Here is a 24926-nt window from a genome sequence, read left to right as displayed (position 1 = left end):
TTTTAGGCAAGGCTCAGAAGACAAACCCACCTCCATAGGTATCACAAGGGATAAGAAACTAAGAGTAATACTACTCAATGCCAGAAGTCTAAACCTCAAGATGCACGCACTCGAAACTCTCCTTAGCATGGAGAACATCGATATCTGTGCAGTAACAGAAACCTGGTTCAAGGCTCCCGAGAGCACCCCAGCACTACCAGGTTATACCTCATACCGTGTTTTTCGGCCCCAAAACTTGGACCGAACCACAAAAAAAGGGGGAGTATCAATATTCGTCAAAGATACCCACACCTCCAGGTTGGTGGCACAGCACGAAGGATCACAGACTATCCATGTGCAACTAACAGTGGGTAAAACTGCCTTCCAATTTATAGCCTGCTACAGACCACCCTCCCAAACCCAGGAACCCCACTCGGCCTTCCTGAGAACACTGGAAAATATGAAGGTCACTTCAAACACCATTATATTGGGCGACTTCAACTACCCAAACATAGACTGGGAGCATTACTCTAGCTCCAACACCCTAGCCCAAAGGTTCCTAGAATTTATAAACTCAAATGCTATGGAACAACTTGTTACCACTCCCACAAGAGGGGAAAACATACTGGACCTGATCATCACCAACATGGGGACTCTATGCTCCAGACCAGAAGTGTATCCCTCACTGGTAAGATCAGACCATAAACTAATCTCACTAGATATTCATATCCTGACCTCAGCCCCTGCCCAGAAAACCACAGTGAAAAACTTCTTTAAAGCAAATTTCACACTCCTCAAAACCGAGGTGGAATCCTTCAAAGTCCCTGGGCCTGTGGAAAATATGGCCCAGACCGCAGAATCCTTTATAAATGCATTCTATGAACACCTTCAGGAATGCATGGATCATGCAATCCCAAACAAAACCAAGACCCAATCCTCCAAAGGCAGGCATCCTGTCTGGTGGACCCCAGCCATAAACAAACTATACAATAGAAGGAGGAAGCTACTACATGACAGAGCAAAATCCCAAAAAGAGAAGGCATCTCTGATCAGTATTAGCAAAAAACTACGGGCACTCATAAAATCATCTAAGGCCAGCTTCGAGAGAAAAATTGCACAGGACACTAAGGATAATCACAAGGCTTTCCTTAGTTATGTTAGGAACCTAGGTGGGAATTCCCAGATATGCTCAGAATTAGTTCACAATGACAAAAAAATACACCGAACCCACAGACATTGCCAACATCCTAGCTGACAGGTTCAGCGCAAACTTCTCCCCCCCCCCTTCCCCACCAAAAGGGCAAATATCTATCCCAGCAGAGTGCTGCCCCCCTAACATCTCAGATGCTCAGGTAAGAGCCGCCCTCTCCAAAGCAAAAAACACAGCATCAATGGGACCAGACGGTGTCCTGGGCTGCGTCCTACATGAACTCCAAGAAGAACTAAACCCAAACATAAAACTACTGTTCAATCTCAGCCTTACTACAAGATATGTACCCAAAGAGTGGCGTACAGCAACAGTGGTCCCTCTCCACAAAGGTGGTGCCTAAACGGATCCTGGAAACTATCGCCCCATAAGCCTGACTAGCTTGGTCTGCAAAGCTATGGAAAGGATCATCATGGACCTCATAAATAAAGATATTGGGGACCTACAGACACTGAATCCTACCCAGTTCGGCTTTGTTAAGGGCAGATCCTGCCTCTTAAACCTGGTCGATTTCTTTGAAACAGTCACCAAGGCCATTGACGAGGGGAAGGTGGTCCACACAGCCTACCTGGACCTCGCAAAAGCCTTCGATACAATACCCCACTCGGGCATTATAGATAAGCTCACCAGCTTAAATATAAACCCCTATGTCACTAGATGGGTTGCAAACTGGCTCAAGGACAGAACCCACATGTTTAAATTGCTGGTGCCATGTCAGACTCCAAACCAGTTACAAATGGCATCCCACAAGGCTCAGTCCTTGGACCTCTCTTGTTCGGTATATATTTCTCGGAGGTACAGGCCAACACTGAAGGACTGTGGCTGACCAAGTTCGCAGATGACTGCAAACTGGGCGCCATAATCGACTCTCCAGCCGACACAAGCATCCTACAAAAGGGCCTCATAGAAACAGACAATTGGTGCTAGAGCCATGGCCTCAAGCTAAACGCCAAAAAGTGTATAGTCATCCCCTTCGGCAAAAACAAAGTGCCCACAAATTACCACATAGATGGTAATCCATTAAGTATGGAAGAAGTAATTAGGGACCTGGGGACCCAAGTTGATAGCAATCTCTCATTCGACAACCACGTGGCCAAAGTGGTTAGAAAAACATTTTATATAGCCCACCTAATCATGAAGGGATTCACATCTAGATCAGGGGAGGTCATCGTGCCTCTTTACTCATCCCGCATCAGGCCCATAATTGAGTACAATGCCCCTTTTGGGATGTACCTTACCAGACACCTGCAGCAACTGTAAAGACCCCAAAAGTACCTCACCAAGAGGATCAAAGGGCTCAAACAGATGCCATATGCTGCCCGGTTAAAGAAACTCCAGCTCTACTCAGTGGCATACCGCCTACTCAGAGGCGATCTGTGCCTGACGTATAAAGCCATGTCCAACCCGGAATTAATGGACATGCTGCACCTCAGAAAATCCAAATCCCATCGAGCTATGCACTCGAGAGACTTGAACCTCAGCACTGAAATAAATAGGACATGCTGGAGGGACAGATTCATAACCCAGAGGCACCCATCACTCTGGAATAAAATCCCAGTCCAGGTTAGGCAGAGTCCCTCATTGACTCTCTTCAAGAGGAATCTTGATGAGTGGATGGGAGATCGTAGATTTACTCCGGGTATCACTTCTGTGTCACTGTTAGACAGAGGCACAGTATACTAACCTCGAAAAAGGGCATAGCAAAATTAATTTAAAATGGGTGGCAAAAGCCAAACACACTCTGGCTAGGCTTGTAAATGCCCTAGGGCAGATAGCCTAGTATGAACCTATGAACCTGTATTTCTGCCATCAGCCACTCAGTTCCATCCTCCCCTGTCATTCCACAACCAATGCTGCTAGTCAAACCTGGGTCATCTGGGGTGTAGTCAGGGCTTTATCACTGTGTGCCATGATGGTAGGTGAAATATTGCTGGTGTTATTGTAATTTTGCTTATCAGAATATGTGATCTGAGCCAGATTAATCTTTATCTTTAAAATTATAAAGAAACAGGCAGCAGAAAGAAAATTTTGAGGAAGAGGAAAATTGTAAAGCAATAGTGCACTCTTTTCCCATTTGTTTTTTATGTTTCTTAAGATTACATCCTGATAATTTTATTTTCTTGACAATAGTGACATCATAAAAGAATAAGTGGGGAACTAAAAAGGCAATTTGACCCAAATATAGATACTTTGAATATATTTACACTGCATTACACATTGACCAACTTGTAACACCACACATTGTAATTACTTTCATAATTAACATGGACTCCCCTACTTAATATATCTGCCTCCCTAACTATATAATACAAATTGATGGGCACTCCCCTTCTGCAAAATTACAAGTGGGGTATAACACAACAACTTTGTCTGCTGTGTGTTTTCAGTAATGCACTTGTATATGTAGCAAAGTATATTATCTCTGTGTATGTAATTTAACATAAGTTATTTCTTGTTTCTTTTTCTACTTCTCCATTTGGTGTCATGCGTGCTATGACAAATATGATTTAATGTGATTTCCACTCTTAATATATCATTTATTTGTACTTTTTACTTGTTTTCCATACATACCAGAGACAGATAGAAAGACAGATAACTAAATATATAGATATTTGTGAGTGTTGTGGCTATCCCCAGTACCCTCTTCCTCCCGTGATCTCTGTATCATCTCATTTTTCCATTTGCAGTATGTGTTCCTGAAACCCTTACCCCATTTAACTGCGTTTTTCTGTTGTCTGTAGCAGTGTCCTCCAAGGAATCCTTCAACCTCTCTGTAAAACAATACTTACTTATCCCTGAAATTACCCCTTATGGTGACCATTTATAATCTTTTTTCCCATTCCCTTTCAACTTCAACTGTACCCATTCTGTCTTACTCTGAAAATGAGATGTGTCCATAGATGCCCATTACACTTTACAGTCTGATTATTCAAAAATCACAGTTTTGAAGTCTTTCCTTACAGTCTTCTCCTCACCATTTAGGTAGGTCTGCACTTCATGCTCTCTAGCAACTAATTATTGTCTAGTCAATGGCTCAATAAGTTGCACACTAACCTTTGAAGTTAGGAAGATGATATGTCTGTGTGTTCTATAATTATTTCAGGCACTAGAAATCATATTCCAACAAAGACTTTATTGTGTAGTTTAAGACAATGCTGTAGTCCTAAGGCCCCATCATTTTGATTGAAGATAAACCAGGAAACCTTTTGCCTTGTTTAGTGTTAGTTAATTTGGATGATATAGATACCTGTAGTATTTGTAAATAAAAAATAGGGGAGTATAACAGCACCCTGACTATGAGTCTGCTAGTTAGTATAAATTATATCGTTTGTTTCCGGAAAAATTGCTACAGGCTGACTGGATAGAAATATCCCTTTTTCTTTATAGCAGCCAGAAATTATTACAGTATTCTGTCTTTTGCATTATCAGTGCCCTCTAGAGTTGACAAACTCCCCCAGCATCTCAAGCATACACTGTCTGTGTACTGACTTTTAAAACAAACATTTTGTGTATTACTACATGGATCAAACTTAATAGTAGTTATAACCTTGAGATCATGTTCTTCAAGTGACCTCTCCAGGATCATTCTTCCTAGCAAGTACATTCTTCATGGATTGTTCCCACAAAATGGGGTAATTTTGTAATAAATCTCCTCTCTTGCTTTATTCACCTTCTCTTGATACAATAGCACATCTCACTACAGACTGACACATCCATTCTGGATCCCCAGTCTTAACATGGTATCATCAGCAAGCAGGCTGACCTAAGTCTCCAAGCAGAGTGTGTTACATGATACAGGTATGCTAAATGTGATCAGTCCTAGTTTGGGATTGGCAGGCACATGGAAGTTCATGAAACAGAGCCCAGCTGAACGGACTCTATAAAAATGCAATAACCCCACCTTCACAGCCAGAGATGGGCATGACACTGAACCCTAGACACTTCATTTGTCACGTGTCCTTCATTTAAAAGTATACATCATTGGTGCTACCTTTTGCTATGGTGTCCATTGTGGTCTATGGATCAACCAGTTTGTCCACTCACTTTCTTTTGTGTACTCATCCCTAGGACTTCTCAGTTTGCAAAGAAGCCATCTGTTGGGAACTGCATCAGAGAGTAATATATAGCTCAGCTCTGTTTCAGTTACTCTCTTTATCATGTTATCCTAGAAAATACTGACAATTGCCTGAGCATACTGTACCCATATTAATTATGAACTAGTCTGGATTAAGCATTCCTTTATGAGACATATTTCCACCATTCTCCGTTAATTATCATGTATGTTCTTTAACAATATTGACCTTCATTTTGCCTTTTTCTCACTTATATACCAGAAAAAGGTTTTGCCTATTTTGTGTATATGATTTACAGTATATTTCCACTATCTTCACTTATATGTGTGTGTGTGTGTGTGTGTGTGTGTGTGTGTGTGTGTGTGTGTGTGTGTGTGTGTGTGTGTGTGTGTGTGTTTGCACTCGCGTGCCTGTCAAGGTACATATTGTTAGCCAGCTGCACTAACATTGAGGGATAATCCCTATCTATGGCCTAGGTGACCTAAGTTTGATTAATGATTCAGGCATCTGTTGGAGCTGGGGTTGGAAGATATTCATGTCTACCTTAGGGGAGAGGGGATTGACTAAGACAGGCCATCATTGGAGGGACAGCAATGCAAAGGACAGCCTAGTGACAGACAAATGGCTGCCAAGCTGCAGACATGATAGCTCTCATTCAGTGTGTACAGGAACATGCTCTCAAACTGCAAGGCCATAATGGCTTCTTTGATGACACCGGTTACTTGTTCCCCACCTAGGAGAGAGGTTAGGGCCCATAATAAATATGCCTTCATTGCTGAGATGCCAGCAAGGGCAGAAACCACTGCTAATGTTGCCTGTATGAAACTATTACTGGCCAACTCGTGCCCACACAGGAAATACTCAGGATAGGGAAATGAGTAGGTTTGCATAATGGGGGGGGGGGGTGGCTTGATGTCCAGCAAGTGCAGCAAGAAAAAGCACATGAAAAAATATATATAAATACATTAGTGTGTGTGCATGTGTGTGTGTGAACAAAAAAAAGGTATATAATTTTAGCCCAACCACCTCCAATTCTTGCATTCCTTGACACACCAGCCCTACCATAACCCCTAACCCACCTCCTCCTCTACCTCCACCAGCACTGTTTCCCATCAGGACAAGAGCTGGGGTGGTGGAACTCATCTGTCATATGACAGCTTGGTGGTATTTACTATATTAGCCCTACATTCCTCTGTTTTGTTGTAGAAGGATTGATAGGGCAGTATGTCTTGGATGTGGTGGTAGGCCATCCCTCTATTCCTCAAGAGACTTGCTTCTGCTTAGAATCTGCCCTTCCTCAGCAACATTGCAAGCTACACCAAATACACCAAATCTGGATTCTGTTGAAGCTTAATACTATAGAAGCCAATCAAGTCAAAACCACTCATCCCTTTCCATGGTTGGCACCTCAGTGCTAGACTTAACAACTGACCTTGGCTGACTGCTGGCACAAGCAGACATCCTGCTGTCATGCTATTACATTTTTTTAAAATGTTGTTTTTATTTGGTTGTTTCTATATTTTAGATGTCTACAGAGTTTAGGATGGAGATGTTTATATTTATGTTGATGAAACATATGACACCTGTCATGCAGAATGTCTGCAATGTTCGGTACTTACGTATTATTGCAACCACATTTTCCGACGTGCTGGACTTTCTTCTCTTTTACTCAAACAATGACAAGGAAGTGTAATCAGGAAGGGTAGACTGTAAAAAACTCTTCTGGGATGTTGGTGGTGGCTTTTTAAAATGAGTAAGGGTTCAAATTTGAGGATTTGAGGCTAGTGTGCTTGAAAGACATCACGCACTGAATTCAGCGAGCGATCGCAGTGGCTGTCTGTATATATGTACGTTGGCCTGAAAGGAGTGTGGGCAGTCATAGTGTACGATGTTAGTAACACACACACACACACACATACACACACACACACACACACACACACACACACACACACACACACACACACACACACACACACACACACACACACACACACACTTCCAACGAATTAGCTGCTTTGGAGCACATTAGCCACAAATCCTAACATGTGCAAACCCTTACTAGTTTTACAAACCCACCACCAAGATCATGTTTTAACAGTCTACCCTTCCCGATTACTTTTTTAAGAAGTTAGACTGGGTACTGCTTTGCTTTTCTTTCCTGATGCTTTCCGTTCTCAGGGCAAAGGCTGAGAACGCAGAACATGTTTTAAGTGGAAAGTTGGACTTTCTTAACTGACATCTTGAGATGCTGGCAGTAAATGGGGAACCTATTTTTCAAACCTTATTTTTTCAGCCATTGAAGTGAAAAACCACCCTAAAAACAATAACACATTAAAGAAAACACGTCTTTGAGGTTTTCTCATACTTCATTGGTCCCAGTTGACACAAGGACAAGCAACCAGCATCAGGGCGAAAATGTGGTTGCGATAATACATAAGTACCCAATGTTCATTACCTTATCTCAGGCTTTAAACACCAACAACAGGTCCATTACTGAATCCTTTCTTGTTGATCGGTGGCTAGTAATTTCACAAAATGTATTACAAATGTTCTGTAAGAAACCTGTGCTTAGTGTTTCTTGTGTGAAAGCGCGATCATCCTCATCTATTAGGTTGAAGCAGACCTTTTTTGTTGCCATAACTTTCTTGCCATTATCTTATAAGAATCTGCAGTTTCTCTACAGATTTATGTACCAGGTTCCATCAGAATCTTTGAACTCTGAAAGCTTAAAGTGCAGAATATTTAGCCTAATTTAATTAAATGCATAATGCTGATGATTTGAAAGTGTAAAAGTGAAGAACCCCAGATGTGGTGAAGAAAGAAAGGTGTTGTGACCAGGTGCTCTAGTCACTTAACATGGCAGGTGCAGTGAACACCATTACCTACCCTTCACAAGAAAAAAAGGGCAAAAGTATTCTTATGTAAATGACACAGCCTTACTCTCAGCTTCCTCACCAGTTCCCAGCTCCATTTGATCTTGTACATGAAAATGTGCATATGTGCATTCATTCTTTCATTCTGTGTAAATGAAATCCAGCCATGCAGGTGAGAAATTAATTATTGCAGTAGTCAGTGCATTGTTTGAGATTTCAGTTTTCTCTGTGCCAGGAGTAGAGGATGCAATATGAAAAAAAAAACTGTCCTGCTAGGTGGCAAGTGGGAAGCAGTTAATGTGAATGCTGAAAAATTAATCAAATGAAAGTGGGAAGACATCACTAACTACATCTTGTTGAGGAGTATCGTTGCTTAAGTGTGTTCGTACTTTTGGGATTTGTGTCCTTTCCTGTTTTTATGTATTAAATTTCTGTACCCTTCTATCACTCGTTCAGCCTAGACTCCTTTTTGATACATATATGGTTGTGACAGAACCGTAAATATTTTGGAGTGACCATTATAAGGACTGTGTTTTTGTTAAGCACTCACTTATGCTTCTTGACAGCTTAATACTTTTTCAACCAAGCCAATCCGTTCATAACTGTATAGAAAACAATAATTATGTTAGTTTGTTTTTGCAAGCATTTTAGTAATGGTTTTGAGAAATTTCATCTTTTGCCATAACCTTAACCATACCAAATGGTAATAAACTATATCAGATAAATAATTCTACAGCAATTCTAGTGATTCTGGTAATGTTAATCAGCTTCTAAACATGATCCAGCATATAAATTATGTCACATTCATACCTTACATTTGTTTGTGATTCTGAAGTGGTTTCCATAACTGCAGGCAGTCCTTTTCCTCTTTAGTTACCATGGTAATGCACACTTGGCTAAAATACTTTTTTTGTATGTGTATGAGCAAAGTATTCCAGAACACAGCAAAATGGTTGTGTAATATAACCCACAGGCATGTTACAGCAAAGTGCATGGGGGAAAATAAATAAATAAAACAACATCTAAACCTCTGCTTAAGATTTTTTTACAGCTGCATTTAATAGCATCTCTGTAGTGTATGTAATTGAGTGGGGCTTTCCATTTTCAAAGCATCACAGCTGGCTTATCTGCATCTGATAATGTTGCCAAATGGAAATGCTGGCTTTTTGTGTTCAGAATACTGTATATTTTAAGTAGTTTATGCTGTCAGGAAACTATATTTGTGGCTAGTGTACTTTTATTTTTCAACATAAATGAACTGTTGACACTACCATGATGCAAGGTTGCATATGAATAAAGAGGAGCAATTGCTTTTTACATCATAACTATTTAACTTGTCAGATGGCTTTGATTATCCCATTACTATTAGCTCTGAATTTCTTTTTTGTATACATTGCTAAATGTAACAGGTAAGCTGCCATTTATAGTGACTTGGTAGTTTGAAAGAATAATTTTAGCTTTCTGCTTGTTTTCTGAAAAGTGTTCAATTTTAGCTTTCTGCTTGTTTTCTGAAAAGTGTTCATGAATTCCTGCACATCAGGTTTGTTTTAAGTTTCTCTCATCTGGCTTTCCAAAATAATGTATATATTTTTTGGAACTCTATAAAATAGTTACATTGCTTTTAAAGGTCTTCTGTGTATTGATTTTGGTAAATAAGAGATTACTTCATGAGGGAAAAGAGAATATTTTGCAATATGCATTAGAGGCATTTTGAAAAAGTAAAGAGATTTGTAGAACATGATAAGTACGTGCAGCTCAATAAACACATGAGCAGGCATGAGAGGGGACGTGCACACACACGCATTTTCTTGATGTTTAAAATTCACATCTTTACTTCCTGATTCAGACCTTTGGATTTATTCTGCATCATTATAGTCTGTTTCTATCAGAGTGGCTATTATGTTACAGAAAAAAATACATTGTATTATCTTTGAAAGAAATACTAGGAGAAGATCAGGTCTCATGCAGATGCCTTCATTAAATAATGTTCAAAGAAAATGCAAATATGATATGCAGTTATTGATTTGTACTCTGTTTATCAGTATAGTGATATATAAAACAGTCATATGTAAAAAAAATTAGGCTAACAGTGTATCTGCACAATAGTCAATCATCAGACTATCAGACATTAATGTTGCATGCTACAAATATGATATACAGTTTCTTAGAATATTTTTTTTTTAAATTTAGAAAGCTACCATTTATTCAGTTTTCTACTTCTACATTTTGTCAGCCTTTAAACAAAATGTCTATTTGAGGCAACAGAAGTTGCTTATTTTTGTACTGCTTGTCTTTCAGCAAGCTAGTTTGTGTCTAAATAATGTGGAAATCTGAGCTTTGAAACAGTCCCTGCTTTGGCTGGCAATGTGATTAACTTTTGTGTGTGTGCGTGCGTGTGTGTACACGTGCGTGTGTGCCCGTCTGTCTGTCTGTCTGTCTTGGGGGGGACAGTAATAATGCTGCCATTATACTAAGTAAGTATTCCTGTGTTAAAGTGCTGCACAGTGTAACTCCCTGGGAATGTCACAGCTGCATGTAGCATTTCTTCAGAGTTGTGTCAGTGGTCATATGTCAGTCTGCACCCTACTCTGTTTACAGCTGTCTAGAGTACTAAGTAGAAGTGTATATTATGTGGTAGAAGGAACCTTGTAGTATAATTTGTTTGCTACCCACAATATACATTTAAGAGGTTGTGAAATTATAGAGACCTGATTAGTGGAAGTTACTTTTCTGCCTATGCATCTGTTAATTTAGAAGGGCCTCATTCTATGCATTCCTGTACTCCCTCGCCAGTAAAAAAGATTCTGTCTCAGGACCCAATAACTCATTTGCACACTTCACATACATATTTCGTCAAACTGTGAATAGAAATGTGGATACAATGATAACATTTTATGCATCTTGCTATGAGTTATACATACCATGCACTTTGCTATACACACACACACACACACACACATATATATATATATATATATATATATATATATATATATATATATATATATATATATATATCCTTTCTTTCCTGTTTACTACAATAAGATGTATGGTATCAGATTTATCTATCCGGCAAAGTTTAACAACACAATGGATGGCATTAATACATAACTTGTAAGTGATATCTGTGTCACATAGCAGCATAACAAAAGTTTTTTTTTCCAAGTAAAATTCTTTTTACCCTTGGTGGGTTTGTATGCATTGTCAAACTGAACTGGTGTATGTACTGTACTTGGCAAATGGACTATGGTGGTGTTATTTCTATACAGTATTTAGAAATTATATTGCTAAATAATGTTTTCACACTTCTCTGATATGAAATATTTTTTTCAACTGGAGAATGGGTCAGATTGTTGCAAGGATGGTAGATGACACATTGAATACAGTTATTATAGCAGAAATATTAGTTTTAGTATTCCTAGATACATTATAATTACTCTATCTCTTAAGCTATTTGAAATACACTAACAGGTCCACTGCGGGTGGAAGGCAAGCAGACAGAAAGTTCCATTACTGCAGCAGAGGCAATTTAGATAGACATAAAATAGTACTGACAGTATTGCAGGATTATTAATAATTGAAACTTTGTAGTAATTTGTCTTTATAAAACTGTGCAATCTTTGGGGGGGGGGGGCAAATATTAATAGTTATAAATCTTTTGTCTTTAGCTGTACTCTAATGCTATCCAATATACCCCAACCTTGCAACAAATGTAGAAAATCTTGCATTTGTTTTATAAACTATGTTGCTTACAGTTACAAGAACTCTTTATTGTGTTTAATATAATTTTAATTTAGTAATTTAATTAAATAAATTAACTGGAGTATATCGGACTTTGTTCAGCATAACCAGTGTTTTTTTTTCTATGCTAGTTTTACCTACTGACTGTTAAACCTCTCCCTGATGGTCTTGAACCTATTCATTTTCTCACTACTGAAGAGTCCCCAGCATGAGGGTGAGAGATGAATGGACAGGCCATCAACTATGTAGCCATGGAGCTTATTTGTGTCCTTCCTGGTACCCCCAGGATAGTGTTTTGTAACTAGACCTTAACCGTACATCTGGTGGCTGACATGAACATGTACATCACTGCAGGGCTTCCTATACCACCCTCATGTTTGTGTATGCTTCCCCCAAATGCTGTAAGGACTGTCATATTCATTTGGGAGCATCAAGTTTGCATCTCTGGCCCATTTTATTGCTTCTCAATCTTCCTTTTCCTTAGTGTTAAATGGCTAGCTGGAATCATGGTTCCATTCCCAGAGATGGATCAGCCAGCATCACCTTCTTACTTCCATCCTCTGTCTTCTGGTTCTTCCCCAGCCTGAACCACTACTCAGACTCAGGTTGTTAAGAGTTATAATCAGGGATTAATTCCTCTGTATCACAGAGCTGGGTATGCATATTTTTTTTTGTTAAATGTATCCTTAACAGTGTGACTAAATACCAATTTCAAAATGTTGGGGTATGTAATTACATCAAATATTAATGGCTACCAACATGCAGAGTTTATTAATAATGTGATATTAACATCATTGCTAAATGCTAATATTTCTTAATAGTATCATTCATAAATAAGATTTTGCTTTTTCTCAATAAGCTGTGCAAAAGTTCATGATTTTCTGATAGTACTTGTAATGGATAAACTACACATCAGCCTGCTTAGAATACAGCCCTCTGTCTCTGAGTTAAAATCCTGGATTTTTTTTTTTTTGCTTAATTCCATGAAAATAAATTATTAGTGCATTGGATTAATATTATTTTTGTTAGATAACATAACTTACATGGCTGCAGCTGCTCATCTGGATATGTTGGTGTTAATGGACAGCTTGTGGAGCATTTATTGCTCAGACTGTTCACTGTAGACTTCAGGGTATCCACCTTGTTGTCCACATCCTTCATTTTGTCCTGAAATTCATTTGTGGTTTCTGTGAGTTTTTTAATAGAGTCTTGCAAGTCTTTCAATCCTTCCACTTCATTAATTTCTTCTGGACTTTGTGGGTTAGGTTTTGGGTCATCTGCTTGATGCTTGCAATCTAAACTTAGCTTCTGCACGGCTTCTCTGAGCTCCTGCACTTGTTTTATGGTCTCTTCAAGCAATTTGAACTGCTCTGGCATCTGGATGGTTACAGGAGGCAGGTTGACTTGGTATGTACAGTCCTGTCCATAATTACAGCCCCCAATTGGTGTCATTTCTATAGGACAGGCAGCACTGCTTTTTACTCCAATAAATGCTTCTGGGCTATCATCTAAACTTGGAAGTCTGTCTGCAAAAATTGTAGTAGCAGTTTTTAAAATGAGCAAGAAATGCATTGCTTTCATCTTTGCTTTGTATAGAGAGTTTTATCTTTTGCTAAAATCTATGAGCTGCAGCAAGTTTTACAGTGTACGCACACTTTGCTATTAGATCAGGAACTGCACTGTACTAAGAAAGGGTGGGAGCCCCTGCACAGCTAGTGATAGTGACAGAACATGTTTATGGCACCACAGGAAAAGTAGGCGGGAACTCGGCATTACTGAATTATGTTACTCACTGTTGCTCAAGAATCCGCACACATAAATAAAATGACGAAAGAATTTTAAGAACCTTTGTATGCTGTTTACAGCTGAGTTTGCAATGTACTTTTTTAACCTGCCTTTGGTTTGGCTGCCTTTTAAGAATAACTTGGATATGATACACAAATAGATAACATTCTTGAGTGATTTTAATTCATTGTTATAAACATATCTCTCTCTGGAACATGGGCCAAACTGTAGTTTAGTCCAACTCCTAAGGCTTAAATTCAGACTGACTTTATCCAGACATTACATAACTTTATTAGAAATTTTTCTTAACACTTGAGGTGTACTCTTTCTATAGGGACACTACAAGAAAGTTCATCATATTTCATACAGAGCTGTTAAGTATTTCTTTGACAAAGCTGTTGTATGTAGGTACAGTTGCTACTGCTTTGAGAAGCAGCTGGAATCCAGAATCTTCAGCCTGAAATTTACATTGAAGAATCACTCTGGGATCTCTGCAGACTGCCTGCTTTTGTTTCTGTTCTGTAATTCTGTTCCAATAAACTGGTTATTAAACTTTTGTTGTTTAATACTTTGGCAGTAACTATTTTCAAGTAAATATTCTGCTCTTAGAGAACAGCAAATACAGAAGAAGGCCACATGTTATAACTCAGTTACTATTTTGCATTTAGCAGTGGTTGACATGTTCAACAGATGAACGTAGTGCAAGCCATTATATTAGTCACTAACTTACTGAGGTATGGTTACTCATCCATACTGTTATACCATCAAGGATACCTATAGTGAGGTGAGAATGCTTGTTAATCCTATATCTTATTCTATTAATAGCCCCTGACTTTCTCGTCATCATGAGCTGGACATTATTGTTAATTTATATTTTTTTGTTAATCAAAACGTCTGCCTCACTAAGATTGCATGTTTAGACAAACTAACAACTTACAAATGATAAATTCTTGCTTTCCTTCTCTGGATTTAACTAATCTCCCTACACATCTCTTGTTTTGTGATTTATTGTCTAATTAAATGTCAGAGCAGTCTCTTTGAGTGTAATCTTCTCTGCTAAACAAACACCAACTCCAATGTAACATGCCAGACTTAATTGTTATAGCATGGCATGACCCTGTCTTCTACAGTTTAATGTCTCTCTTTCTGTCTCACATGCACACACATGCCTACAGTCTGTGTATGAGGTATAGTCTGAACTGCATATTTTTTCCACACTAGCCAACTAGAAATAAATTATTTACTTTCCTTTCTAGGTACAAGGGGATATTTAAACCTTGTATCTTACAGATTCATAGGTGTATACCAGGCTAATAACCTCAGGGACCTTTTTAAGCCTAGCCATGCATCCCAAGGCTAGCTATCTAACATCAGTAACTTAATAACTTCTAAGGAAAGGCTCATGCCAGTTGAAAACTTGAGTAATTGCAAAACCTATACTGGTCAAATAAAACATATTACATTATGTATGTGTTTCAGTGCCTTTGTCCATTTCAAAGAGGAATTTACTTATACCTGGGTCATTTGGAGTGTCATGATGAGAATGCAATAGCTTTCATCCCTCCACCACCACAAAAATATCAGACTGACTTTTCTTGCTGCAGATTCAACCCTTTAAAAATAGATCAGAATGTGTTGCAGAAGTACACTTAACTAATTCCTGACAGCATATTTTTAGTCAGTACCACAGAAAAGGTAAAACAGGAATTTTCTTCCTTAGATATGTGATGAGTGATGCATGTTCTGTAAACAGTTTTAATTCCATTGATGTGATGTTGTCATTTTCACCTTATCCTCACTGATCAGTTCGGATCTGACCCTCGAATCCAACTCTGCTATTACTAAAGCTCGTAGTCACAAACTTTGCTCTTGGGCACCTCCCTTTGATCCAGAATGCACGTTACACATTACCTCAGATCTCGTTTGCTGCTTTGTGAAGAACACTGGTCGCCTTTTTGTTCTTGGGTTAAGATAAGTGCTTTTCTATATTGATATGTTTATAACTCCTTTTTCTTGATAGTTCTTTCCTGTAATGTTATATTGCGCTATCGTTCTCCTTTCTGAGTCTCTCTACCTCCTTTTCTACTACCTTTTTAGGTAATCTTCACTACCATTGCTGGTAGGCCCCTTTCCTCCCCTTTTTAGCGGTTGCTAAATCTTTTACTACTATTGTTGGCAGTTGTTTCCCCCCTTTCCTGTCTGTATTTAAAAAAAAAACAATATATATATATATATATATATATATATATATATATATATTTGTGTCTTTCGGCTTGTTAGGGGTCGCCACAGCGGAATTCCGGTCCGCTAATGATTGGTAGATTTTTATGTGCCGAGTTACCAGCCCTGACGCACAACCTTCAACAAAGGTACACCCATTCACGCACATCTCCACGCAGAAGACGCTCTAGCTGGGAATCGAACTGGACAGCGTCTTACTGTGAGGCGACAATGCTACCGCAGCACCACCACTGTATATATGTATATATATATATATATATATATATATATATATATATATATATATATAGTAATACTAAATCTTTCCTAATTTTCTTCTATTGTTGTGTGTGTGTGTGTGTGTGTGTGTGTGTAGTTTTTGGTGCAGTCTAATTTTTTATCTGCTATGGCCGATAAATCAGACAAGCTTTTAGGCTTCAAAAAATGTGTAAAATGTAGCACAAAATACCTCTAAGTGATCCACACAGTATGTGTATGTATAGTTTAAGGACATTACACCTCCAAGAAGACTGTAACATTTGTCACAGTTTCAACAAAAGGGCCTTGACTGACAGTAAAAACAAACTGATGTTGAAAAGTCTTCTTTTTTCTGAAGCCATTGCTGATTCAGACTTTGTGTGTTCTAGTCAGTCCAAACCTCGAAAATGCCGTGCTTTGACTCCGAAAGATTCTTTAAAGCCATCAAGCAAAAAAATCTAAATTGCCGGATCCATCAGGGCCTTTGGATCTGAGTAATTCTAAGGCTGGTTCAGACAAATTTTCGGAGAGGTCAGGTCCTTCAGCACCAACGAGATCAGATCGGACAGGTGGTCCGATATTAATTGAGGTTATTTCCTCCTCCAGATCAAGGCCTAGGTCTCCAGCCTTATCTTCTAGATCTACCAGAAGCCTCTCAGATGATGATGTGGACAGAGTGGTACAAAGGCCCCTAAGCACTTTGTTGCTGGTCAAGCTTTTGTTGGATCTGACCCCTTGAGCTTCAGATCCAACCAAGTCTCCCACTCTAATTACCATTCCTCCTCCGGCTTCCATCCAACTTCGGAGTCAAGAGATGCAAGCATCCAGATCTGTCCAACATCTGATTAGATGACTTCTTTGGATCAGGTGTTTGCATTGAGTTCCTCCACTCTGTTGGAGTCAGAGGACTCTCGGAGCCATTTTGCACTGCTCAGGTCTGAGGAGCGGGTATCGACAATGAGGCTTTCAGATCAGTCCCTAATCCTAAGGGTTTTGGCTCAGGTGAGTTCGGCTCCAGCTTCATCTTTGTACATTCTGTCTTCTGGAGCTGAGGGTGACTGCTCCATCTGCTTCTTTATCAGATCTGGAGACCTGCTCAGTTCGGGAGCAGACTGCTTTCAGGTCTATGAAGAGGGCTATGGCTTCTCCAGCCTCTCGGGCTGGGTCTTCTTCAGACCCCTTTCTTCAGCCAGAGTGTCTTTCTTCTGGGCCATCTCTTCCACAAGGACAATGAGAACCTGGGCCTCAGAATACTACAGTTGGTACCCCGCCTCTTCCGAAACCTCCCCAGAATATCCCATCAAGGAGGTGCCTAGGAAGAGGACTTGCAAGAGGAAGCATTTAGACTTGCCTGAAGAGCCCATCATCTCTGATACTGATCTTGATGAAGGAAAGGGATCCCCATGGTCATCTCCTGAAGATGTCTCCTTTGGAGACATTCTTGAATTATTAAAGCAGAGAGGTGGCTGGCAGTCCAGCAATCCTTCTCCGGAGCAGTCAGTATACCTGAAAGCCTTTGGTTCTCGAACTTCCTCCTCTTGGGTGACTACACCTTTGGACGAACTTATTGAATTTATTTCTAAGAAGGCATGGGAAACCCCAGATTCCCTTGAGCTTACCCCTAGGAGACCAAATAAATATATTACAACTCCTCTAGACAAAAAGTTTTGGACCAAGGAGGTTGCGGTGGATGCCATGGTCATGGTGGCAGCAACCAAAAAGGAACTCTTGGAGACTAGTTCCACTAATCATCCTCCTAATAAAGATTCCAGGATGTTGGATAGACATGGGAAGTGCGTCTTTTCATCAGCAGCCTTTGATCTACTGGTTATAGATGGATCTGAACAAAGAGCTTTCAGATTCCCTCGAAGGAGCAGTAGCTGAGGGATTATGAGACAGAGGTTCTTCTCAGCTCGCTATCCTACATTCTATTGCTAATGCTTCCATGTGTCTCATTACCTATGCAGCAGATGGAACTTGCAGGGCAGTGGATTCAGGCATCTCTATGAGGAGGCAGGCCTGAATGAGCCTTTGTGACTTTGCTGAGCCTTTTAAGTTGTAAAAGGAAAAACTTCAAAGATCAATACACGTTAGGTTCAAGCAAGGCACCCTTTATTACTTGCAGCAAAGAGACAAAGCATGTAGGTACAAGATTTGTCTGACTATCTGGTGGTCAGTATATTATTCTTATACAATTCTCTTCATGTCACACAGAAAATGTTACTAATCTACTGCTGATATAGTTGAACACAGCTTTCTGTATGTTACACAGAAAATGTTACCAGGCTTATTGCTGACATGATCAGATTATTGCTGTTTTGCAAAAACATTTGAGAAAAACAACCTGGCCTTGGGCTTATTTTAGCCCACCTTGTCTTTTCAGTTCTTCCATTGTACAGTTATAATATATGCGATACATTTTGTCTAGATTCAAGGCACATTTCTAGCTTTGGTACACATAGTGCTGACTATGGTTTAAGCTTTAAAACATCTGTTGTTTTCTTTATCAAGACTTCTAGCAGCTGCACATTTTCTCATGGCATAAGCAGAAATAGAATGTCTCTTATTAAGTTTCCGGTAGCTGCACATATTTTCATTGCATAAGCAGAATAAAGTGTCTTTTATTAAGTTTCTAATAGCTGTGCAGATTCATGCAGTATGAACAGAATAAATGTATTAACCCTTTTAAGCCTTTAATGCACTAAGCATGCACATTGCTATTATGCATTTTCCTAACATTTCCCCCCTTTTAATAGTTTTATTCTACTTTCAAAACAAGCATAAACAGTTTTTTCTTCCCTTAACCTCTTCCCACTCAGGATTTGCAGTTAAGAGAGTCATTTAGTTTAAGCCTATGAAAGCATTTTCAGTTTTTCAGTAACTCTTCGAGTTCAGCATCTTGGTATTAGGTTTCCAAAAATGAAATGTCTACAAAATTTTTGATTAGTCCTTTTATGCAGGGGATGCAGCAGCACCCACACACCATCAGTAGAGCTATCTCTACACAGAAGGCAATCAGAATGTTCATCAGGATACTGCCCCAACCCTCAAACAATTTCTGGAAAAAGTCTGTCAATGGATTTGGTCCTTATTTGGTCATGGCCGACACCTGCTGGATTACCTCAAGATGGTTGTCTATCTCGTGTTTGTGGTAAGGAATATACGAACAGCACTCCTCCTGGTTTAAAGCACACATACCTCCTCTCGCCACTAGGGTGAAATCAAGAGCCATGCAATTTTGAAGTACCACTGTTCTCATGGCAGTCAGTTCATTGGTTACCAATTCTAGGGCAGAAAAGGTTGCATTACTCATTATTTTGAGAAGCTTAGACAATTTTCTCAGTTCCCAGATTGATTTAGTTGCTCCATATGCTGGTAATACACCTGCCCATGATATAACAGTATCACTCAGATCCATGTGTGACAGTCCTTTGCTGTTCCCTGGACCTAAGTTTTGATGTTTTTTTCCAGGCTGCATTGATTTGTCCCACTGGATTGACAGGCTTCTTGATTTCTCGGACATTCTGAATCTTCCCTTGAGGCAAAACTGCAGTGTGTTGTATGGCCGGAACCAGGTATCCCAAAAAACAACTGCCGGACCAATTCTCGGGCAGCCATTTATATGCTTTTCTTCCACATATAAAGTAACAGTCTTCCACTTTAGTAGTAACTTTACTATACCCTTGCTCTGCATGAAACATTTTTCTGTCGATTATAGACAGTTGTTATACAGATCAGCATTATGTTTTACTTCTTCAATTGTCCTATGCATCAGTTCAACAAATGAATCATAGCTCATGTTGCAATAGAATTTGATGTTATCGGATAGTGTAGCATCTATAGGGAACAGTTACATTGCAATAGCTCCAACCCACCTTGACTGTATCATTCTTATAGAAACACACAGTTCCTTTCTGTCGAATAGACAAGTGCAATGCTACCTTATCTTTTGATGTGACATCTGATGTATCATGAATTAAGTTTTCCCAGGTCTTGGCCCCTAGAGGAACTGCAGTTAACAGTAGCCCCCCCCCCCCATATGCTGTTGGTAAAGCTGTGCAAATCCAGCAATTTGAAAAATTGAAGGTTTCAGCATACACATATTTGATTGCTTGGTAAGTATTAACGTTCAGGTGCCACTCTGCACGCTTATTCAGTTTTACTTGCGTGGCTGAGAAAAAAAATGGCCACATTAAAAAGATTATTGTCACCAGTACAGTCAACAGGATGGTCATGTAATATTTTTGTGGAAACGGTTGTTCTGCATTTCCATTTTCTCCAGTTCTTCCAAGTTGGTGTATTTGGATCTTACTGTATTCAGTAATTTTATTCTGGACACGTGATCTTACTCTCTGCCCTAATAGGACCTTCAGCACCGATGGTTTCTTCACTGGGTTTGAGATGGATCAGTCCTATTGATCTGACCTCCCTTTGTAGCCAGACTTTGTGCTTAGGGTCCCGATGGAGAGGTAAGATCTTTGTCCAATTGAAAGTTCTTTACTAGCTTGCAGTGCATCAGGTGTATCCACAAAGCTCTTTCTGCTATTTTGACTGCAGTAGGTGTGGAAAGAAGCATCTGATAGGGACCTTCCCACCTTGGCGATGCCCAGTTCTTTCGCTTCACAATTTTAATCCATACCCAGTCTCCTGACGTCACTGCCACTTCTGATGTTTCGGTTTGTTTTTTATCTGAAACAGAATTTGACTGCAACAGATGTTTAGAACTCAACAACTTTTTCATATATTTAGCTAGTGTAAAATCTGCTTCCTGGTCTGATGACATGAGAAGTTTCCACTGGGGTGTATAATAAGCTCTTCCAAACAGTTTTTCAAAAGGAGTCAGTCCTTTTGCTGTAGGGACAGTTCTCATGCTCAACAGTGCCAGGGGTAAACAATACAACCAAGTTTTTCCTGTCTCAGCTATTAATTTTCTCAATGTGCTTTTTAGTATATCATTATGCCTTTCAACTAGCCCTGCAGACTGTTGATGGTATGCACAATGATTTTTTAAAGAAATACCAAAATGCTTACTTAACTGCTGCATGGTTTGATTTACAAAATGTGTACCATTGTCACTGTAGATTCTTTCCGGAATGCCAAACCTAGGAATAATTTCCTTGACAAGTACTTTTGCCACTGTAGCTGCATCCGGATTTTTGGTTGGAAAGGCTTCCACCCACCTGGAAAACATGTCTATAATGACAAGACAATACTTTTTATTTTCACATTTGTTCAATTCTATGAAATCCATACAGATAGTGTGATATGGATATGGTGGTGTGGGGAAACTCCCTTGCTTGGGCTTTATCGCCCCCTGCGCATGATGTTTGTTACAAATCTGACACATCAAACAAACTTTTTTAGAGTAGTTTGTAAATACGTACGTTGTGAACACTTGGTTCACCAGCTGTACCATCCCCCCTGTTGAGACATGGCACTGCCCATGGCTCAACAATGCTGCATAGCGAAACAAATTAGAGGGTAGTATCAGTTTTCCTTCTTTAGAGATGTACAGCCCCTTTTTGAGGATCGCTCCTCGTTTTATCCATCGCTGTTTTTCAGCTTCAGTAGTGAGTGTCTGCATTGTTTTTAACATGTCTAGATCTAAAGTTTCAGATGGTTGCAATTCCTCATCTAAAAGAAATACTTCTGTGGCCGCTTGTTTTGCAGCTGTATCAGCTCTCGCATTACCTTTTGAAATCCTATCCTGTTGCTTGGTGTGAGCTGTACATTTGCAGATGGCCACTTTCTGAGGTAACTGAATAGATTCTAAAAGATCTAAAATAAACTGTGCATGATTTATAGGTTTACCAGTAGATGTTATCATTCACCAGTTTTTCCACTGTTGTGCAAATACATGTACAGTGGAAAAAGCGTACTGGCTGTTAAAAAATGTTTACACGTTTACCCTTTGCTAGGGTACATGCCCGTGTCAGGGCAATCAATTCTGCTGCCTGTGCAGATAAATTGTGTGGTAAAGATTTTGCTTCTACAGTCTCAGTATCAGAGACTACTGCATATCCTACTAGGTTTTTTCCTGCAGGACCCCTTTTGCACGAGCCATCCACGTGATATGTCACCTCGGCATTATCCAAGGGGATGTCCATGAGATCTTTCCTAGGTAGGGTCTTTTGCTCAATTACCTGCAGGCAGCGGTGGAGTGTGCCATCTGCAGGGGTTGGGAGAAGCGTAGAAGGGTTCAGAGTTGTACATCGTTCAATTGTCATATGAGGTTGGCTCAACAATATAGTCATGCAGGAAAAATGCCTAGCAGGGGAGAGATATGCCACTTTTTCTTGCAGTAAAATGATCGTGACTGCATGGGGCACTCTCAAAGTGAGAGGGTGGAACAAGACTACTGAGGCTGAAGCCTGTACTGCCATTGCAGCTGCAACTACTGGTTGTACACAGTGAGGTAAAGACCGTGCCACTGGGTCTAGTTGTGATGAATAATAAGCAATGGGGTGTTGCTTGTCCCCATGCTGTTGTGTTAATACTGATGTCATGTAACCCTGCTTGCAATCTACAGTCTGGAAAAAACGTTTATGATAGTTTGGCAATCCCAGAACTAGTGAGGACGCTATTAACTGCTTTAGTTTACAAAAACCAGACTCTGCCTCTGGTGTCCATTGTAACAAATTCTGCGCTGCCATAGGCGTCTTATATATAAGGTCAGTCAAGGGTGCAGATTCCAAAGCATAGTTTGAAATCCAGCTTCGGCAAAAATTAGCTGTACCCAGGAAGGACATCATTTCCTTCTTGGTAGTGGGTTTTGGTGCTTGTAAAATTGCTACTTTTCTGTCCTCATCTAATGTTATACTTTCCTTGGATATTACATATCCTGGGTATTTAACCTGTTTTTTCCAGAGCTGCAGTTTGTCTTTGTTTACCTTATGTCCCTCAGCAGCTAAAAATCGTAGAAGTGCTATGGTATCTTCATTACAATCCTGCTGGGTGGGGGCCGCCAGCAGAATGTCAACATAAAGTAAAACCTGGCTACCTCTTGGAGGGTTGAATCCCGCCAAGTTGCTTGCCATTTCTTGTGAGAATATCATTGGACTTTTACAATATCCCTGTGGTAGGCATGTATATGTATATCTTTTTTCCTGAAATGTAAATGCAAACCAATACTGGCTATCAGGGTGTATCGGTATCGAAAAGAATGCTTTGCTAATGTCTACCACAGAAAAATACTTTTGTTGAGGTTTTAAGTCATTCAACAGGGTGTGTGGATCTGGCACTATGGGTGCCCTTGGTATTACTGTGCCATTTACAGCTTGTAAATCCTGGACCATAAGCCATTCCCCATTGGCCTTTTTAACTGGAAATAAGGGTGTGTGTTACATGGTGAATTGGGAGATTCTACTAGTATCCCTTCTTTAAGTAAGGATGCTATAATAGGCTTTATCTCTGCCTCTGCATCTTTTCTTAAGGGATACTGTCTTTTTTGTGGTCTGAATGCTGACTTTGGCGTAATAGTAACTGGCCCCGCTGTACGAATGAGTCCTACATCTGATTTCCCTGTTGACCAGAGAGTCTCTGGTATATCTCGCAAGACGTTTTCTTCCTCCTTTAATAGGAGTGTCCATCAGCTGTCTTTGCTAGATTGCAAGTGCACAGCTGGGTTGGTCTGAGTTATCCAATTCAGTTTTTGTACTTGTATCCCCTGTCCTGACAGTTCTAGTTCTGTCTGTTTCTCCCATCTCTTGGCTTTTTCTCCTAAGTCTGCCCATTTTATATTCTTAGTTTTTAGTTAAGCTAACATGTGGTAATCGATTAGATTTATAAAGTGCAAAGAACTCCTGGGGCAGTGAACAGCTGGCTACACTGTTCCCTTCTGTATCTCAGTACAGGTTACACAGCATCAATCTGTTTGTATGATTTTTAAATAATTCTTTCTCATATTCCTTATCAGGTCCTGGTGTATTACAAAAATACAGGGTACAGTGCAACAGGTGTTGCTTGTCAATGTCAAGGGAGGGAAACTTACTGATGGCTATGTTCATTAGTTCCTCGGTCACAGCCCCTGGACCAGTCGTAACCAAGTTCTGGCTGTACCAGTAAAACATTTTACCCTCCGATTGCACCACAAAGGTATTATTTTGTCGCTGTGCTTCCATACCCTGCATGGTTGGGACTACTGCTATGCCAAATATCTGCATGAGGTCTCTGCCCAAGAGATTTACTGGGCATTTTGCAGAAACTACAATTTTGCTTTTCTGTGTTAATCCTGAAACTGGATCAGTTATTGCAATGTTATGGGAGAGAGGCTCCCGATACAGCTGTCCATTAGCTGCTTTGACCAGTATGTAATCAGGTGACTCTATGTTTTCTGGTAGTTTAGAGGGGTGTATCAGGGTCCGTGATGCCCCTGAATCACACAAAAATTTGACCTCCCTTCCTTCTACCAAGAGTGTAACTTCTGGTTTTGTGTCTGCTAAATAGAGCTCCAAGCTCAATAAAGCTAGGTTTAATATTTTGTTTTCTTCATTGTCACTGACTTCCTGCACTTCCTCTACTCCCTCTTTCACATTCTCATTTGTCCTTTCTTTGCTAGCCCCTTCTAGTGATTCTGGACTATCATATAGTCAGTCCTCATCCTCCTTGTCGTCTGTTGTTGCCTTCTTATTTTTCCTGCAATCCCTTTCCAAATGTCCTTTTTTACCACATTTAAAACATTCACCCCTTTTTTTACGCCCTTCAAAGTCCTCTGATCGTTGATCAGACTGTTTGTTTGACTGTGCGTTTTTCTTGCCCTTTTTCTCAGACTGTACTACATAAACTTCT

General features: G+C 39.8%; 2 protein-coding genes across 7 annotated transcripts in view; one reads left to right on the top strand and one right to left on the bottom strand.

Moving 5' to 3' along the window:
- Positions 1–13580, bottom strand: part of LOC122815746 (fibrinogen beta chain-like) — a 674021-nt gene extending 660441 nt beyond the window's left edge. For 5 of the 6 annotated variants that reach the window (XM_044088499.1, XM_044088501.1, XM_044088503.1 and 2 more), the window contains exon 1: positions 12920–13580. In XM_044088499.1, coding sequence (XP_043944434.1) covers positions 12920–13457 — 538 coding nt within the window. In that variant the 5' untranslated portion in view covers positions 13458–13580. The remainder of the gene's footprint in view (positions 1–12919) is intronic. The other variant, XM_044088500.1, reaches the window with a different exon arrangement.
- CCDC146 (coiled-coil domain containing 146) overlaps positions 1–24926 on the top strand; it is a 4019163-nt gene that overhangs the window by 1684114 nt on the left and 2310123 nt on the right. The gene's annotated exons all lie outside the window — the stretch shown is intronic.

Source organism: Protopterus annectens, chromosome 11.part0 (assembly GCF_019279795.1).
Source record: "Protopterus annectens isolate FY-2018-M chromosome 11.part0, PAN1.0, whole genome shotgun sequence".
NCBI classification, from domain to species: Eukaryota; Metazoa; Chordata; order Ceratodontiformes; family Protopteridae; genus Protopterus; species Protopterus annectens.
The sequence above is the reverse complement of the archived record's forward strand: the minus strand, read 5'-3'. Positions and strand labels throughout refer to the sequence as shown.